Below are 19,855 nucleotides of genomic sequence, written 5' to 3' on the forward strand. Positions count from 1 at the left end.
AATTAAAACTCAGAGGACTGAAGACTGTTCAGAGTTTCATGAAGTTTTCAACAGAAATTAAAAGAAGACGAAAATAGATCAGCATTTCAGAAATAAAGCTGTGTCAAATTGATCTTAAAATGACTGAAATTCAAATGAGATTCGCCATGAGTGAATGTCTTTACCATAGTGTTCAGACTATCAGGCCAACAAAGAGAATATTTTTCTGCTTCCTAACATGAGACAGAAACAGTCATTCAGCAGATATTTATGATTTGTACTTGATAACATGATGAACCACTTTTAACACTTGACACAATCATCTCTTCATCCCTTAAACATCTCATATCAGGGTTCAGGCGATTAATTTCAATAATGTTTATTATTAGTTAATTCCTGATTATTGATCCAGGTTTGATTGCTCTATCTGCTCCGTGCTCCTTTGCTAGCGTTCACTTTGAGTCACTTTGTCTTCTCTCGACAATAAAAATCATCCCTCATCATTTCTAATTCCCACAAGTCCTGCAGTTTGCACACTCTTCAACTGCTTTCAGTGATCATGCTTCAGCCAACACTTCAGCTGATTTCATATTTTGCTTATACACTTTGACTGGTGCTTTTATTGCTTCCACTTCATTTACAGCTTCACTTTGATAATTTCAGCTTCTGTCAGTGCTTGAACTTCGGCTTCAGTTTCAATCGACACTCAAACACACACGTCAGCTTCTTACAGCACTTTCATTTTTTTCTGCAGGCCTAAATTAATCTTAATTATTGTATTTCGCCTGCCACTTCAACTAATTTCAGTATTTCAGCTATTTCAAATGCAAATTGTCAGCAGTGAGTCTGATTGATTTGCTTGATAAGTGAATCGTCTGGCCTCTCCGGTCTTTGATCACTTTGTCTGCTCGCTCTGTGTTTGTTTGTTGACACCTGATAAGGTTTTCTATTGGCTCTTAATCACCGCCACGCATTTTGTAACTGTTGACAAAATAAGAGACCTCTCTCTCGGTTTTAGATCCACATCAGTCCTGCTGTTTTCTGACTCTGATTGTTTGATTTGTGGTTTAGTGGTGAAGCGTTGAAGCGTTGGTGTGTGAACAAATACTCAGATCGTTACTTCACTAGAAGTACTAATACCACACTGTAAAATACTCTGTTGCAAGTAGAAGTTCTGCATTGAAAGTGTTACTTTAGTGAAAGTATATTCAGGAAAATGTACTTCAAGTATTCAAAGTAAAAGTACTCAGTGCAGTAAAATGTCCCCTGTGACTGCTCTACTGTTACATATGATGTAATTAGATTATTCTGACTCATGCATTCATGGAAAAGCAGGGTTTTACCGTTGGAGTTGGTTGAGGTGGAGCTTTATCAAAAATTGATTGACTGATTAATCGTTTCAGCAACATCATATTTTTTGAACTCTTCATATGTTTTGTGTGTAAATGTTGATTTATAAAGTAACTAAAGCTGTCTGGGGTATATAGTCAGGTAAAAAGTAGACTGGCATGAAAAAAAAAGTACAAGTATCTCAAATTTGTACTCAGTCACAATGCTTGAATACATTTAGTCAGTGAAATTGCTGCTGCAGGTTTGTTTGTTCAGATCGCTCAGAGCGTCGGAGGTTTGAGAATCTCTGTGAAAATGCGAACGGAGGCTGGAATGTGAGTCAATTAAAAGCCAACACAGATAAGCTTTTCATCAAGCCGACACACACACACACACACACACACACACACACACACACGCACACACACACATACACACACAGTGTGAATGCATTCCTCAGGTCATGTGACAGCTAATCCAGATTGGAGCATCTACACTTGTTGTGAAACACATCTGCTCCTGTTTCCAACAAGACGGACTTTTGTCTTTTTTAAATTCAGTTCAATACAACTTGTTTTCGTTGCCTTGAGACAACGAAGAAATGAGAAAGAAAATAATGAAGTTTGAGCTTGTTGTTGAACAAAGCCGGTTTACCAGACAGGAGAAGTGGGCGACTGCCTTGGGGCCTCAGACCCTGGAGGCCCCTAAAAGCCCCACATTCATTGTGAGTTGTTTCTGGTGCTTTGACTGAATGCAGATTTTGTTTTGTAATACAGACAAGTATCAATTAAGGCGGGTCCTGCATTATTACCTAATGACTGGGTCGTGACCATAGAAGGTCCCTGTGTCATGTAGTTTAAAACTTTGATTGTTTTGGTTCATATTTTGCTCACATGGAGCACTTTCCAAAATAGAGCTGTGTTTAATTAAGTCAACCCCAAACTAATAGACACACAGAAAACATATGGTTATGTAGTAATACTGCATTGGAGAGGTGGCTGGTTTCTGGGTCTGGGCCCACGTGGAGGTGCCTTGTCGCTGTGGTGTGGACGGATAATAGAGGCAGCTCCTTATATGTTTAGCCTTTGTCTTTGAGTCTTATGTCCAGCAGTCCAGAAGCAGCTGGAGGACATGCTGCTTGCCCTCCACAAGACCAGAGCTGTGTCCTAGTCCCAGAGTGCAAACTAATTCTATGCAGGGTTAAGGTTTGTTGTCTGTCCATAGTAGAAAAGTGAATCTTGAGTATTCACTGATGTCATGTCAGGCCTACAAGGGGTTAAAATTAGCTATGAGACAACTTCAGACTCAAGAGTTCCCACTGATTAAAGTCTCAGTTAGAGACCAGCAGGTGAACATGGTGGAGCATTTAGCAGTGCCAGATATTTCTCTCAGGAGCTGATGGAGACCAAAAACAGAGCACTTTTCGTATAATTTTCTGTAATGACAAAATACTACTATCTGTTCTTACTGCAAAAACTGTATTCTGTGGAAATTACAATGTAGAACAACAGCTGAGGAAGTTAAGAAAACAAAATGGTGACAGACGAAGCCACCACTAGATGTATGCACAGAAGTTCATGAAGGAAAACGATCCTGATGCCACATGAGATGTAGAAACGTGTGACGGAACATTTTCCCTTCACTGCTTTTTGACTAATTTGGTCAAACTGTTGAACCTCGTCTACACCCCGATGCATCCACACCACGAGTGTTTTCTCTTCTCTGCTTCGGTCATTTGACCATTTGTTTTCTATCCGCCTGTTAAAACAAGCTTCAGACCACACAGATCACTCAGGGTCCCGACAGGAAGGTGATGGGACACCATGAAGGTCTCCCTCTGGTCGCCAAACGTGTTTAATTCTGCTCAGATGTGTAATCAAGTTGGTTGCTGGAGAATAAATCAGTGAAACCTTCGACTTGTGTCCACGTAGAGAGAAAATAGGCGGATGCTTGGTGTCCTGTTGGTTTTTTCCTGTTGGTTTTACCCCACATATAGTTTGGGCTCTCAGTTGATTGGTTGAATCTCTCCCTCTGACCACAGAGTGAACTCCACAAACTAGTGTCAGTATGATTCAAGTTTCAAGACTTTTTTGATACCATACTTTGATGAGTATCATTTTCTGAAATTCTTCCTTCTGAAACTGGACAAAAGAAGCCAAAGTATGCTGATGGGAAGTGCCTTCAAAAATGGCCTCCATAGAGGTGAATCACTCCGCTGTTGAAAATAGTCCCAAACAAATGCACTGTTTCCTCCTGTTTGCTTGTTCAGAACTACAATGAGCAGCTGTTTCAGGAAATTACTGAACCTTTATTAAAAATGAAACCATATATGATGGTTTAAGATATTTATATCTTCAGTAGGAACCAATGGGCTTGGAGCTGAGAGCCACAGACAGGAAGTCAGACAGAACTGAGCGACGGACTAACATGTTGTTGGTTTGGGTCTGCACATGGGATTTGTTGACAGTAAGAAAAATATAAAACAAGCCTTCTACTTTAAGCTCAGGTCAGTAGAAGTACGTGGATGTTCGGGATCCTTTTCATGCTTCATGGGTGAAAACTGTGGTTTCAGGTGTTGAAGCCAAAACTACCTCCTGTTTTGCTGTTGAACATAAACATGGGTTGCCTTCAGTTGAGAAAAACAAGCAGTGCTTCATTTTCATGGTGAGGACTGTCATCAGTGCGTTTGCTTTGTCCAACGTCTTGCACAATGTGGGCTGTAATGAACATTTCAGCCTCTAGGGGACACTAGCAGGACCTATGATTGGTGGTTTCAGGACCATCCAATGGAAATAATTTTGATGCATCATTTTACACACTTAAATTTAAAATAAATGCATTTGTTTTTCTTATCTTTGGGATCTCCAGTGGAAGTTGAAGTTTTCTGGGTTTGACCGCTGCTCGTCCAGACAAGACTTTCAGAATAAAATGTCAGACGTACAGCTGTCATTATTTGTTTCTCAGTCTCTCCTGCTGTGTTTTCCCACAGTGTGATCGCTGTGAGTTTGCAGTCCATAAAGCATCCACCCCCCACTTTTAACTGTCTCTAAGTACCCCTCCTACCCCTAAAATGAGTGACATCCTGTTGGTCTGTGGTTCCCCAGTAATTATCAGCTCTGCAGTGACACTCTTCAAGCCTTGTTTTGTGTTCAGAGTGACGTCGGGTTTGCAAACGCCGTAGATGTAGATTGTAAAAGAAGATCTCTTGGCTTGGCTCCAGCTGCTGCTGCTGTGGAGGTTTTCCAGTTGTACGTTCAGCCCTCAACAGGAAGCGGAACGTCCTGGTAGAGTCGGCACATCTGGAATGTATAGATGCAATACATCTGTCCTCACAACCAGATGGCGGCTCGGTGTGTTTCCTCCCTCCGCTGTTCTCACACTGATAATGATGATCTCAGGGGTCGGACATGTGTGATGTCAGTTTCCACTGGGGAGGACGTGATCTCACTGCTGCCTGTCCTCAAACAGTGCATGTATTATTACATGAATTACAAAAGGTCATTCACTGCCGATTGATCAAGATGTGTAGATACTCAAGAGACACAATGAGCTTTACTGGCCAAGCATGTGCACATACTTAGGTGTGTAAGTATACATGTATATACATGTGTGTATAAGCTGAAGCTGATAGTGAGCATAAAGAAATGTTTGTTTCCACTTTGGACAGAGTTCCTGCATCAGCCTTGTCTGCTCAACCCGTTATCTTATGAAAGGTGTGGGAGCGTCGTTAGCTGTTAGCTGGCAGACAAAAGACTTCCTGTCTGCTCTGTGATGAAGCTTGAGTGTCTTCAGCTCCGCAGGCGTCTTCTCTGAAGTCAGATACCTGCTGAGGCTGCAGAGACTCCGTCCTTTTACCCACATGCTGCTGTCATTCATGCGTTTCTCTGGAGGAAGTCTCTGCGGTCAAAAGCTCCTCTGAAGAGCTGAAACCCTCCAGGCTTTACAGAGGCAGCCGAGCAGGACAGCTCTCCTCTTCAGCTCTGGTTTCATCTCCTCTCTCATGTCAAAACTTGGAGCGCTGAGGCTCTGACCTTTGAACTCTGGTTACTTGTTAAGGTTTATGATGTACCTGCATCTCCTCTGCTCAGGTAGAGTAATTCCCTCCTGTTTAGGGTTCATTCTCTCTTTTTTAAACTCCTGTTTGTCAACAGTCAGCAGAGTCTGTCGGCGTTATTCTACAGGTTTATGATCTAACCATAACTTTCTTTCTCTGGTTTTTCTGTTGGTTTGGATATTTGTTCATCTTTTGTTCTGTTGATCCAACAGAGAGAACTGTCAGTCACCAACACTGTGTAGAAGAAGATGAACTAGAATTTAACTGGTGACCCAACCTAACGCACTCCACTCTGTGACTCTGTGACTCTTTGTCATCAGTGTCTGAGGCTGTGAAAACCTCGACAAATATAGTCCTGCACAGACCAGATGAGGCTTCATTGTGTTTGGTGTGTCCTGCCAGCTTTGTTGTCAGCTGGACTCAGTGGGACAAAGAAATGGAGAGTTTCCATTTGTGGGTTTGAACTGTGTTTTCATTTAGTTCATAAAGTCACAAGAAGGCAAGAAAACGTTTCCTGAGACTTTTAAAAGATGCAAAATCTGCTCTCCAGATAGCAGTTTTGAAGTGTTGTGTATTTTATTGATACACTGATATGTGTCAGCGTGTGACCTCTGTCAGAGAAGCTGGATACAAATGGCTGTCCCATCATTAACACAGTTAATGATGTTTGAACAGTGTAACATGCTGCCCAGGTCACAACGTTTCCAGACGTGAATATATTTCATGCTGCGTTACGAAGAAATGTGTATAAAAAGATTCAGCTCTTTATCCGACTGTAGGGATTATGTTCTGTTGGACAAAGCTGCAGCACTAGTGTCAATGCAGGAAGTAGTGCCCCCTGTATCGTCCAATAGCGCCATTCTGTCTGGTCACGGAGTTAAAGACATCCTAAATGTTTTATTTGACACAGTGGTGCAGCCATAATGTAGTGGTAATACTATTTCAAAAAATACAAGCAGATACCGAAGTGGCACTGTTATACAGTCCAAAAAAAAAAAAGTCCATTTAAGGAATGTAAAGCTACTTTAGGAGAAGTTTTTAGTTGTATGAGGAGTATCTGTGCAGAGCAGCTGTTTTCTCTCTCCTGGTTGAATGTACATGGTGAGATAAGATGAAGGACTGTGAGATTTCCAGCTCATATCTGGAGCCAAACATCAGTATCAGCTCACAGAGGATGGAAGATCACTTTGCTTCTGTCCTCCACCCACAGCAACTACAGCTACAGCAGTCCGTCTGTCTGCTGGGGGTGTTTCGCTTCCTTTTGCCAAACTACAACAGGTCTGTGCTGTTCAGTCCTCATGGTTTGTTGTCTGAACTGAGAGGCCTCCTGGCCCATAGGTACACATTAACCATCTGAGTATGTGTGACATTCTGGGAAACCCAGTCCCATAATCCTTTAGTAAATAATACATAACAACAGCATGGAGCCTATCTGCTACTCAGTGTGAATGAGTGTACTGACTGATCTATGGTCAGCACTGACTGATCTATGGTCAGCACTGACTGATCTGTGGTCAGCACTGACTGATGAGCAGATGTAGCTTGGGCCCCTATTCCAGCCCTGACATCAGGACATTAAATTGGCCCAATAGTCCCTGGTGTAGAAACCCGGTTCTGCTAACACTGCAGCATTGAGAGTGTCTGAAGTGCAGAACCTTTGCAGAGTGACAAGTCATTTAAAAGTGTTGATGGGCACCATCGGCATCACACATCGAACACGCCCCCAGAGGAAGAATCCTAATGATTTTAAAGACCCTGTATTCGCTCTTGCACCATTGCTCCACTGCCAGTTGCAGAAAGCAGCTAAAGCTGCAGGACAGTTATCACCTCGTCAGTTGAACAGTTCAAAAGCAGTTTTGCTGCTTTTGTCTGTTTTACGACCTTTGAAAACTTGAAGCATTTTGGGCCGTTGATCAGACAAAACAAAACATTTAAAGAGTTTTTTTTTTTTTTTTTAATTCAAGCGTGTTCCCATGTGAACTGAAAACTGATGTTTGTGATGTTTTGGAGAAACAATCTGCTGAGCTGTCATTGAGACATAAAGTGAAGCTGTTTAGTCTTCACACTTCATGGCCACAGTTCATGGTGTTCTGGGCTAAAACAGTATCTGAAGACATTTACTCCCATTCAGTGTGAGGCGTATTAGAGTTAAGGACATTAAAAAGATCATTTTTCTTCTGAGTGAATGGGAAGTTATTGTGTGGAATTTGTGTGGGCTGACACAGTGAGCAGAGCTGCAGAGGGACGTCGACCTGTGGGAGAGTCATCTGAACATTTACTGGAGGTCTCTCTGAAGTCTGTCGAACAGAACAAAACCAGCTGACCTCCAGTCTCTCCTCACTCAGACACCCAGACTTTTAAAACAAATCAGGTCTATCTTATCTCCTCCTGTTGTGCGTCTTCTTTCCTTCATGGTCATGGCCAGTGTGCTCGCAGCAGGTCAACTTTCATTATTTACTGTTTTTTTCTTTCATGAGCAGAGTAAGCAAGTTCCTCTTAGTTGTGAGACTCTGGGAATTGTTCTTATAACTATTATATACAAAATCCTAATTTTTAGATCTGACCTCATAATAAAAGTGAAGTTTCTCGTAAGATATAAGGATATATGAGATATTTATGACATTTTTTTAAGTGGTGGAAATGGACCCACAGAAATCTACCGTAGTTACTGTAGTAGATCCCTCATTAACAAATAAATTGTGTCTGTCTTCTGTTTCAGATCAACACAAATGGATTTGTGGCCTTTGTCACTCCTCCAGCTGAGGCAGAGTACCTGGGGAAGAGCCCCTCCAGCTTCAAAATGATAGCAGCCCTGCTGGGAGACCTGGACAACAGTGACGGACAGGGGAAGGTTCACTTCAGGCAGGACAGCAGCCCGGACGTGCTGAGTCGAGCTGCCAAGCACATCAGGCAGGCTTTCCCCAGAGACGACGGAGTGGAGCCCACCAACGCCCTCATCGTCACCTGGGAGAACATGGCTGCTCTCGGGACCTCTGAACGAGGAGACGGGCTGGGCACTAAGGTGAGGGTCCATGTTGGGTTTTCAAGTGGAATGAGGATAGTTTGTTTCATATCTCATGTTAGTTGTATGAATGGATGATTTTGGAAAATATATTGGTATATTTTCCATAGTTTGTCCACCAGCATTAAGTTAGCACTAACTAACTGAGGTGCAATGCTAGTTGTACCTTGGATAGCTACATTAACTAGTTAGCTGAGATACAATAATGCCAACTTTTTAGCAACCTTTATCATTCACTGATTTATTGCACCACGTAGCGAACATGCTACGTGGCACAACTCACCACACACCCAAGATGTTCCATGACCAGTAGGTGAAAGCTGGGTTTGGCTAAATGCTAAAATGCTCCTGTGGATCCTCCTGTGGTGATTTCTACATTTGTTACACTGGTGAGAAATGTCCTCCTTCACGGAGGACTGAGGGGACTTGTGATAGTGGGACAGAGAGGCTAACTATCATACTTTTAAGCTCTTTGGAGCATTCCAAAATGCAAAGGATAATTGATGATTTTTATTCCAAAAATGTTTGGTTCTCGAAATGAGTGTGACCGCATGCTTACCTCTGCTGTATGCCAAAACTGTCCTCTAGGCAGAGTCAGCTCAGAAAAGGATGAATAGAAGAAAAATGGACCATTATTTAAGACTTTCACAGTGACAGTATGTGCTTATTTGTCTGCATGCCAGATGCCTTTAGAGGCTCATGACACATTACACATCAATGCTAAGTGCGTCAGTATGCACACACAGATACACAGTAAAAGTAGTATTTGCAGTACAGTACCATCTCACCATGGAAGAGTGGTTCAAGTGCAACATAATGGGAGGAAACAACATGATGCAGCATCTCATTCATTATTTTTCTGTCTCTCTACCTTATTTTTTCATACTTATATTTCATGTAAGTTACACACTGTAACTTCCATATTGTGGAGGTGATCCTGCTATCATGTCCCATCGCTGTGGTTTCTAGCACTTTTCCTCCCGCTCTGACTCAGAACCTGTTAACTGTCCTCCATACAGATTTTCCCAGCTGGTCAATGAGCCCCTTAAACATTATGCAGCCACTTCCATTTTCTTTCTGCTCCTTGCCAGATTCTGGTTCCTGTACAATAATGTCTCCTCATGGTCCTCCTGAACCAGAGGACAGCTGGTTTTCCTTTCAGTCCATCCAAACATGCACTGTTTTAGGTTGAGTGTCTGTCAAATAATGATGTGTCAAATTCATTTGTGTTGGGCTGTTTTTTTAAAAGATGGAATCAAATAGTCATTATTTCTGATTGAAAAATTACTTTACTAATTCCTCAACAGCAAAACTAAATATTTACATTGCTTTTTTTGTCGGTGAACAAAGCTCAATCAAAGATGCCTTTAAATAGCTTCAGGTTAACTGCCTGCCTACATCTAGCAACCTAACACCTCCTTGATCAGTCTGTCCACTGAATGCACACAGCGAACTAGCTGATACCCAAAGTCATGAAGTAACGGGGAGTTACTGTGAATAGTAACTGTAATTACTGACTTTCAGATTGTAATCCCTTACACGACTGACTGAAAAAGATCCAAAAATCAGGAGAAGTGTGGCTCTATGGACTAAAACTAAGAATTGCTGCTCAACAACGTCTCCTTTTTACTGTCAGAGAAACACGTTCCAGCTGGTTGTGGCCTCCATGCAGTCATCCTCCTGCGCCATCCTCTTGTACCCCCGAGACGGCCTGCAGTTTCTCTCCACATCAATAGGGGGCGAGACTAAGCTCCTAGAGTCTGGCTTCAATGAAGGCCTTGTGAAGGGCTGGTGGTCGACGTACTCGGGGCAGTACTTCCGCATCACCACTGATGAAGAGGCCTCCATCAGGGATCTTACTGAGTATGAATGTGATTTCATTGGTTGACAGCTGCCGGTGTTTGTTTTATCCTTGAAAATATAAGATGTACAAAAAGTGTTACAACTTTTCCATTGATTTGGTAGACTTTGACACAGTGACCCTACATCTATGTTCAGTGGAAAAGTTTTACATGCAGAAATCATGACATGGATAAGGCTTGACTCAAAAATGAAAATTTTATTTATTTATCCATGTTTATCAACTTTGGAGAAGTTCAAAACCAGCATTTCCTAAAGTGTCATTATTGCACTTAACAGTATCTGACAAGACTGCGTCCAGATCTCGATAAAGCATTTTTTGAACCAGCTCCAATAAGCAAGAAGTGACCATTAAAGACTCCAGACAGCTTCTGAAGTACGTGCTATAGTTGTAATTTAGTTTCTCTGTAGCCATTGCAGCCCTGACAGCAGAGGTTACACAGCAACCTCTTAACATACATCCATAAATCAAGTGTCATTTTTTCGCTGTAAAGAACGTAGATGAAGAGCTGACCATCCACTTCTGAAAATTAGTGAAAGTGTTCTTTTAACAAGACTGATTTTCTTTCCTTCTTATATCCAACTAGAAAGACGACTTCAGGACAGAAAGGAGTTTGGGTGTATGAGATCGGCTCCTCCCCATTCTTTGCCGCCATTACACCAGGAATGGTCTCTGCCGTACCTGAGGAGATGGATTCCACTGAGCCTCCCGTGACCATGATCCCACGGCAACCTGATGAGCAACAGGAGGTGACCTTTTCAACCTACGAACCTCAGACAGTACCAGAAGAAAAGGAGGAGTTCACGACTGAGACTCCCACTGAGTACCAACCCAGTTACCCAGAATCTGAGACCGTCACGCCAGGGTATGGTGAACCACAAACTGAAGAACCAGACCATGAGGAACCTGGCCAGTTTAAACCAGAATACCCGGAATCTGATACTGTCCCACCAGCATACACAGACTCTGAGAGTGCTCAACCAAGGTACCTGGACCCATCTGAGCCAAGAAACCCTGACCAAACCATCACTAGTTACCCTGTCTCTGAGCCTTTGCAACCAAGATATACCATCCCTGAACCCACAGAGCCTCGATACTCTCCAGTCGAGCCAAGGTACCCTGACCCTGATCTAGTCGAGCCAAGATACCCTGACCCCGATCTAGTCGAGCCACGGTACACCAACCCTGAACCAGTCCAACCAGTGCCACCCCATTCTGGGCCCCACCAACCCCAGATCGTTGTGGTAGATGAAGACGAAGATCTCGATGTCAATGGTAAATCATGACAGCTCGAAACCTTTGTGCTTGAAGATTCAGAGCAAGTTTTAAAATTTTTTGGGGAGCGATCCTGAACTTTATTTTTTATTGAACTTGAGTTGATTGGTTCATTATTTGGTTGTTTTCACAGTATTTGCATACAATTTGGAGACGTGTGCCCACAACAGGCACAAATGCTCGGCTTTCGCTGACTGCCGGGATTACAGCAATGGGTACTGCTGTCATTGTAGGCCTGGCTTCTATGGTAATGGGAAGGACTGTGTCGCAGATGGTGAGAAGGATTTTCTGTGTTACTTAAACCGTTCAGTTTAATGGTGCAAGTGTTCTTGAATTTTTGAAGACAGTAGATGCAAAGACGCTTGGCATAACAACAGTTAATTATGTTGTATTTGACACATACTTCTCAGTTGCCGTAGCTCGACTCAAAATGATGCCACTGGATGTTAATGACTCTTATGTATGTTTTTATATCATGGGTTTATCTGTACAACCAGTATCTACTAATTGGTTTTAATGAATGTGCTAGTCACATTTTTACCTCAGATAAATATTTTTTTTAGCATTTAGCAACAGTAGTAGACTACAGAGACTCCAATTTCATTTTTTTGCTTTGTGGACAGTCTGATGAAAGACGTTCTCTATAACAATTAACAGTGAGGACAAAAGGCTAGAAAGGGTAGAAGGTAACCCAGGAAAAGGCAGGACTTCAAAAGTCAGAAGCCATCGGTTTCTTGTTGACGTGCTGGTGTATTGCTGTCATCATAACACTACCTCTAAGTAATCAAATGTTTGTTGTTTTCCAGGAAAACCACAGAGAATGAATGGAAAGGTCTACGGTAGAGTGTTTGTTGGGGACTCACCTTCCCCTGAGGAGCTCGTTAACAATGACTTGCACTCTTATGTAGTAGCCAATGATGGGCGAGCCTACGTGGCCATCAGCAACATCCGTAAAAGCCTGGGCCCCTCCCTGCAGCCTCTGTCCTCCCTGGGAGGAATCATTGGCTGGGCCTTCGCCCTGGAGCAGCCTGGCTACCAGAACGGCTTCAGTCTCATTGGTGAGGGCACCTGTTGTTGTTGATTGTGTAAATTGTTTGAATTTTAACATAGAACATAGAAATTCATGTGTTGTTGCTCATGCTACCTTTGAAGCTCCCTCTCAGTTTTATACAAACAGACTGTAAATGTTACGGCTGTGTCCACAATGATTTGGATAATGTAGATGTTGATATGTTTTGATGGTGAATGTAAGTTGGACTCTGCTCAGACACTCACATGTTTTCTCACACATCCATGCAGGTGGCGTGTTTTCCCGGCAGGCCGAGGTGATCTTCCAGCCCGGCAACGAGCGTCTGAGCATCAAACAACAGTTTAAAGGAATCGATGAACACGACCACCTGGTGGTCAGCACCGAGCTGGAGGGACGTCTGCCCGCCATCCCACTGGGATCCTCTGTCCAGATCAACCCATACAAGGAGATCTACCAGTATGACAGAAACTGTAAGGACAATTAAAGAACTAAACCAATAAAATGACACAGTGCAAGTCTGCTGCACTGAAGGATTCACTGATTTTGCATATTGCATACATGTAGCTCTTAAATTATAGAAGCAGCAGCTCATTACATAGACCAGGAAGTCCTCAACTGCCTTTGTCCAAGGGCCAACATTTTTCTAAGCAGATACTGTGGGGCCTGGACTTTCAAAAAAAAAAGTATTTAGACATTTCTAACTAAATTAGTGTTATTTTTATGAGTCTATATCAGTGTGAACAGATTCCAAATAAATGTGAAATTCGTAATGATAACTGGATACTGAACAAGAAAACGCTCTCAGACCAAGGCAAGCTCAGTGATTCTCCAGCAACTCCAGAGTTGTCTCCTGTAGCCCAGCCAGTGCTGCTGGCGGCTCCAGGGAATGACCAGTCTGGGACCTGAATGCTTTGATGGTGGGTCCACAGCATAGAGAGGATGGAGGCAACACTAACGTTAACATGAAGTTTTATAAGAGCTCGATACTGGATGCAAACATGGCGCCTGTTCAGTCTAGTAAAAATTTTCACCTGCTGCATACAGCAAAAAGTCTATCTTCTGGATTATTAGCATTAGTATGCGTTCCACTGAATATATGCAGTAGCGTTAATCCCATCACGCCTCTGACCCAGCCGGGCTGTGTAAACTAATCCCAAAACACAACAGGAACGCACATAGCATACTCACAGACAGTGGTGACCTAATTCCGAAAGCAAGTTTTACAAAGATTAAACCCTCATGTCTTAAAAATATACATTACAAAGAGTAATAATGGGCCATGTTTATAGGTCAGTTTCACGAATGTCTCTTATACCACAGAGGTCCACAGGGAAAATGCTCTTTGGGCCACAGGGGATTGAGTGACGGTGCTGTATCCAGCTCTCATAATACATTCATGGTTGAGATGCCCACAGTTTGCATGTTGATGGGAACATGTTATTTCACCATCATTTACAAAACTGATTCAAAAACAAGAAAGAGTCAAATCAACAACAACTGAATCACACTGAACTCAATCACTCAAACCAAAATGTCTAAGTGTTTTCTTCTGCTTCTTCTTCGCCCAGTGATCACCTCCTCCTCCAACCGTGACTACACCATCACCTCCCCTGATGGCGTCGTCCAGACCAGAAGCTACCAGTGGCGTCAGACTGTCACCTTCCAGAGCTGCCCACACGATGAGGCCATCAGGGCAGCGCCGGCCACCCAGCAGCTCAGCGTGGACCAGATCTTTGTGATGTTCGATCCTCAGAACAATCTGACCCGCTACGCCATGAGCAACAAGATCGGCTCTGTCCACAGTGAGTTGTGAGATCCAGTTCATCAGCACCTGTCACCTGTTTATCCAAAAGAAAGATCCCAAAGCACAAAATTAACTTGATTAATACCAAGAAGTGAAATTTGAATATGTTTCATTAAATGAGCACTGATCAGAGTGTCTCCTGGAAACACACCACAAAGGCTGCTGCAAACTCAGTCATTTGAGCAACAGTAAGCACAAAAAACTCAAACTGGATAGGCTGACTTTCTAGTAATGGAAGCATTTTAAAAACAGGTTTATTAGAATGTGTCAAATCGTTCAGGTCCTTGAAGAAGACACTTCCATGTCTCCTGGTTGTCTGTCAGGGACAGTCAGAGTACAAAGATGTGTATTATTACCTTGAAGAATGCACTGAAACACGCCTCCAACAGTTTAGTGCCTTGGTGGGGTTTGCAGTGGAACATCAGAGGAAGATAAACAGTAATCTGAGCCCGGCTGTATTTCCTCAGCTGCAATCAGAGAGGCTGTGAGAGCGTTGGCAGGGGGTGAAGGTCAACGGCCGAGGCCAATGAGATACCAACCTCCAGTCCACAGCAGGGGGGAGCGGGGGCAGGGCATCAGGGGGATCTCTTAATAAAAAGGGGGGTTAAAGGTAAAAGTGCAGGTGGGGGCTGTTGACGGGATGCTCGAGGCTTCAGAGTTACACAAGCAAACACAACTCAGCTGGAGTCTGTTGGCAAAAAGTGGAACATCTGGGTCGTGTTTCCTGTGAGGAGGTGAAGGTCTGGAGGAAACTTCAAACATGGAGCTCCAACACACCAGCTGCATGATGGGAAAACGAGGACACTGACTGAATAGCTTCACTGGACTCTTTTTACTCTCCTTTAGATAATCAATATACCCTTCAAGTTGAGGTTTAGCATTCTCTGGTTCTAGCTGTTTTATATTACTGCTCAGTGAATAGAGATATTTAAGAATAAAAATGTATACATTAATTTTATTTACCTTTGGCAATTTGACTCAAGATCACCCAAGCAGTGGTGGCCTCAAGCTTAGAGAAACAGTCTGTTTACTGATACCACAGATAGCTTAAGTCCTGACTTCTGTTAGCCTCTCTGCCTTTAGTCTGGCTTTTGACTTTTCTGATCTGTCGCAGGCGGTAATGTCTGAGACACGTTTGGCGGCCAGCCTGAACGCAAGGCAGCACAATCTGTCGCTCTCTGCTTGTACTGTACATCCACATTAGCAGACATGTTATGCTACATGATGTCTTCAACCTGCTGGTGTTCTTGTGTTTCTGACAGGCAGTCTTCCAGAGCAGAATCCATGTTTCACCGGCAGGCACGGCTGTGACATCAACGCCATGTGCAGGTCAGGTGAAGGCCTCCAGTTCACCTGTGAATGCACCAATGGTTTTACTGGAGACGGACGCAACTGCCATGGTAACACAACCTCTGCCTGGTCACGCCTCTGTTTCAAAAAACATGCTGAAATATATGTAGACAGCATATTATTGTCAGTGATGTAAGTTGTTGAATAATAACTGATTTTATATAAGTGACATCCTCTTTGTTCCATGTCATAACTCTTTCTCCATCTCCCCGTTAGTGCTGTCTGTATCTGTAACTTCAGCAGCCCAAAGATGAAAAGGAAAAAAAAAAAAAAAATCAGATTTTTGATTGGATTATCCTTCATTGGCTTGACGGACTTCTGGCTGACACAAGGAGCTCGTTTTAGTTAGTGCCGAGTTCGATATATCAGACCTTTCTAAAAAACTCCTCAAGCAAACAATAAAAATAACGTCATGAAACGCAGCGAAGACAGAAGTAAACTTAAAAAAATAAATAAATAAATAAAGACGCAACACTACAATGAAATATCTTCTTTCTTATGAACTGAGAACAGCGGCAGCCCAACCTGCGCCACCTACAGGCAAAGAAAGTTACAGCTGGAGCACTTGTGACTCTTCTGCCACCTACAGGCAAGGAGTGTTACTGCTGCAGTTTATTTTCTGTTTGTTTCAGTGAGAAAGTGAAAATGTTGCCCAGAAGTCCATCATCATCAAACATTTCTGACGACAATTCTCAGGATAAATAATCAGTTCAGACCCAGATTCCATATATTCCATATTGAACAGCATCAGGCCATCATGGGACAAGAAGTTAGGATGATAAATAAAACAGAATGTGATAACTAACATGTTTCAAACAAGTTGGCAGCTAAAGACTGGGAAAGTTGTGGAATGCTCCAAAAACACCTGTTTGGAAAATTCCATAGGTAAACAGGCTCATTGGTAACAGGTGTCATGATTGGGTATGAAAGGGGTGTCCTGAAAGGCGCAGTTGTTCACAAGTGAGGATGGAGTGAGGTTCACCTCTTTATGAACGCATGATTGTGTATTTTGAGTTGTATTTAATTTATATATTTTGTTCGAGAAATAGAAATCATTTGGATTGTTATTCCAGCAGCTGATAGTAACGTGCATCTGTTCTAGTAAAAAGTCAGGGATCTGAAGAACGTCTGAAGAACTGTTGCTCATTCACTTCGGTTTTCTTGTGTTATTGGCAGATATTGACGAGTGCAGGGAGACTCTTCAGGTCTGTGGATCCAACGCTGTCTGCAGTAATCAGCCTGGAACTTTCCGCTGTGAGTGCTTGACTGGCTTCGTGTTCGCCAGCGACGGAAGGACCTGCATTGGTACGTTTGTGTGTGTGTGTGTGTGTGTGTGTGTGTGTGTGTGTGTTCACAGCTGTGTGGGTGGGCGGAATGTGTGGTTCCTCTGTGTGTGTGTGTGTCATTTGAAGAGTCCCTTGTTGCACGTACAGATGTTCCAAAAGCGGCCAACAGACATAAACAGTGAAGGTTTTTGTGCGGCTGTAAATGGGGCCTGGTCCAGCGGTGACATAACTTTTCAAACTAATGTTGTTCTTTGGAGGAAACAAGTTCATTAACATGAGTGAGAAGATATAATACAGATAGATAGAATACAGATCTGAACCTGAACCACTCTGTGAAGCAGGATGAATACGTACGATGGCCCTGAATGTTTTGTGTGTTTACGCTTATAAAATATTAAATGTAACATTCTGATATCTGTCCGTCGTCTGGGAAAGAAAACAGAGCTGAAGGAGAAGGTACCTCCATCTGTCCCTGTGACCTCTGTCTACCCCTGATCCTCCGTCTGTCCCTGTTCTCGGTCTGTCTCTGATTCTTTGTCTGTCCCTGGTCCGTCATCTGTCCCTGGTCCTCCATCTGTCCCTGGTCCTCCATCTGTCCCTGTAGCTGTGCTAACATGTTGTCTGTCTCGTCCTTCAGAGGAGAACCGTCCGGTGGATCACTGTCAGAGAGGAAGTCATGACTGTGATGTTCCTGAACGAGCGATGTGCAGCTACATGGGAGGCTCGGCCTACGTCTGCTCCTGTCTGCCGGGGTTTGTGGGTGACGGCCGGGTGTGTCGGGGTGAGTTCGCAGAGTCTATCAGCTGTGTGTTGGTGTGTCAGTGGTGTCCTTTGAGTTGTTTTTCTTAAAGGATGACTTGAACTTTGTGTGAGCTCAGTAAGCTTTCCCCAGATATATACTTTAAGAAACTAGAGCCCTGCAGGTGTCAAGGAGGAAACAACAAAGTGAAGACATTTTGACACATGGTGTCAAAGGGGTGTAGTTCTTAAAGGGGGAAAATCTGGAGTAAATCCACATATGTCCTAAAATCAAGACAAAACTCCAGTAAATCCAGGCTATCAATGAGGGTAAACTAATAATTAGACTCACTCTTCTGTTCATCACAAATGCCATCCTGTAAAATGATCCTTCAGTTGAATCAACACCTCAGTAAAACAGTTTAAATACTGACTGAACATTATGATCTGCATGAAGGAGGATTTATATCTATATCAAGATATCAGATCTATATCAAGTCATCATATACAGTTGCAGGAATTTGTTAGTATTGTTGATCTTCTGGCTTCATCTTGAAGTCACTGTTTTGTTTTTTTTTGAATAGTTTCTTCTGTTAGCTGCCTGATGATTAAGTCGAGCTTAAGGGATTTTCCCATTTTGTTCTCTGAAATAAAATCTGAATTTTCCATGTTACGTCTTTTATGTATCTCAAGTGTCTCAGACTTTCAGTTTCTTCAGTGTAACATACTGTAAGTCAGGACTGTGGCCCCCGGGGACAGGAAATGTTTCCACCTGAGCAGGATATGTAGAGCCCTGCCTTCCAGCTGTGCAGCTCCTCTCTTATATACACATCTCCCCGATTCCTTTTACTGTGCCTCTGCGCCGGTGACCGCCATAGCTGGAGGCATTGTCACTACTTAATCACAGACTAGTTTAAAATGCAGGAAAAGACACAGTGTTCTGACCCTCCTCCTCCTCCTCCTCCTCCTCCTCCTCCTCCTCCAGTGTCTCTGACTATCCAACTAGAGTCCCACTTGGAGATTTTAAAGCTGTCACCATATTTCACATTTGGTCAGATCCTGAATTGGCGATGCTGATCTTTGGTATCCACCTTGAAACTGTGGTGATTGTACAGATCTTCTGTGCTGCCGGGTTCAAGGTGTGTGTGAAGCATCCATGTTTTAAATGTGTAAAACTCAAACTCATTTGAGTCTTTACAGACATGGATTTAAACTGCAACCTGGTTGGTTGGCGGAGGCTTCTTTAGTCACGCTATCAGTGTGGCTCCAAGAGACTGTCAAGTTACCAAATTCACCACCATGAAACACACAAGTGTAAATTCAATGAGTGGTTGAGACTTTTTAAGTACTTTTAAAGGGACATTTTGAGTTGATTTCTTTGCAGTCTGAGATTTCTTTTTAGAGCCAGAACCCAGTGGCTATTAGTGGTATTGCCTCTTCAAGTGCCTTCAAAGATGGCGGCTGATGCGTTACTACAAAACCTGAGGGGTGGATTTGTTCCTGCAGGTGTATCAATGTTTCATATTTGTCTCCATCTTTGCTTTCTTCCTGTTTAGACTTAGATGAGTGTCAGCAGGAACGATGCCACCGCGACGCCTCCTGCGCCAACACACAGGGCTCTTACACCTGTCAGTGCCATCCTGGTTTCCGTGGCGACGGCTTCCTGTGCAGCCCCACATCCTCAGGTAGACAACTTACAGACTCTCTGACTTGCATCTGTGAGTTAAGAGATCATTTTATGACCATAAGGTGTTGCAATTGCATGTGAATCTCTGATGAAGTTTCTCAGAAAACAAACCGAAACATTAAAGTAATCTGTCAATCAATCAGAGACAAATTGAGGCTCTGCAGAGTGTGAACATTCCTGCATTGAGGGCTTCACAAAGACGAGGTGACAGCAGAGCAGTGAAGGGTGCTGCTGGTCTTCTGGCAGCCTGAGGTGTCGTTTTAAAAATTAAATAATGTGTGTGTACAATTGACTGTTAACAAACAATGATTGTCCAAGCTAAGCTGGAATCAGGCACATCACATCTGTCAGTCTTTGTATTTGTCCATGTCTTGAGTTGGTGAGCTGTAACAAGAGAAACACTCTGTTTTGAAAGATTTTGGATGGTTGTGTTTTTAATC

At 43.0% G+C, this 19,855-nt stretch overlaps 1 protein-coding gene across 1 annotated transcript in view; it reads left to right on the plus strand.

Moving 5' to 3' along the window:
• LOC143320139 (nidogen-1-like) overlaps nt 1–19,855 on the plus strand; it is a 28,784-nt gene that overhangs the window by 372 nt on the left and 8,557 nt on the right. Inside the window, exons 2-13 of the mRNA XM_076729591.1 lie at nt 8,082–8,384; nt 10,021–10,247; nt 10,832–11,359; nt 11,390–11,520; nt 11,654–11,794; nt 12,327–12,578; nt 12,820–13,020; nt 14,119–14,352; nt 15,617–15,754; nt 16,881–17,009; nt 17,628–17,771; nt 19,285–19,413. Coding sequence (XP_076585706.1) covers nt 8,082–8,384; nt 10,021–10,247; nt 10,832–11,359; nt 11,390–11,520; nt 11,654–11,794; nt 12,327–12,578; nt 12,820–13,020; nt 14,119–14,352; nt 15,617–15,754; nt 16,881–17,009; nt 17,628–17,771; nt 19,285–19,413 — 2,557 coding nt within the window. The remainder of the gene's footprint in view (nt 1–8,081; nt 8,385–10,020; nt 10,248–10,831; nt 11,360–11,389; nt 11,521–11,653; nt 11,795–12,326; nt 12,579–12,819; nt 13,021–14,118; nt 14,353–15,616; nt 15,755–16,880; nt 17,010–17,627; nt 17,772–19,284; nt 19,414–19,855) is intronic.

The sequence above is a fragment of the Chaetodon auriga genome, chromosome 4, assembly GCF_051107435.1.
Source record: "Chaetodon auriga isolate fChaAug3 chromosome 4, fChaAug3.hap1, whole genome shotgun sequence".
NCBI classification, from domain to species: domain Eukaryota; kingdom Metazoa; phylum Chordata; class Actinopteri; order Chaetodontiformes; family Chaetodontidae; genus Chaetodon; species Chaetodon auriga.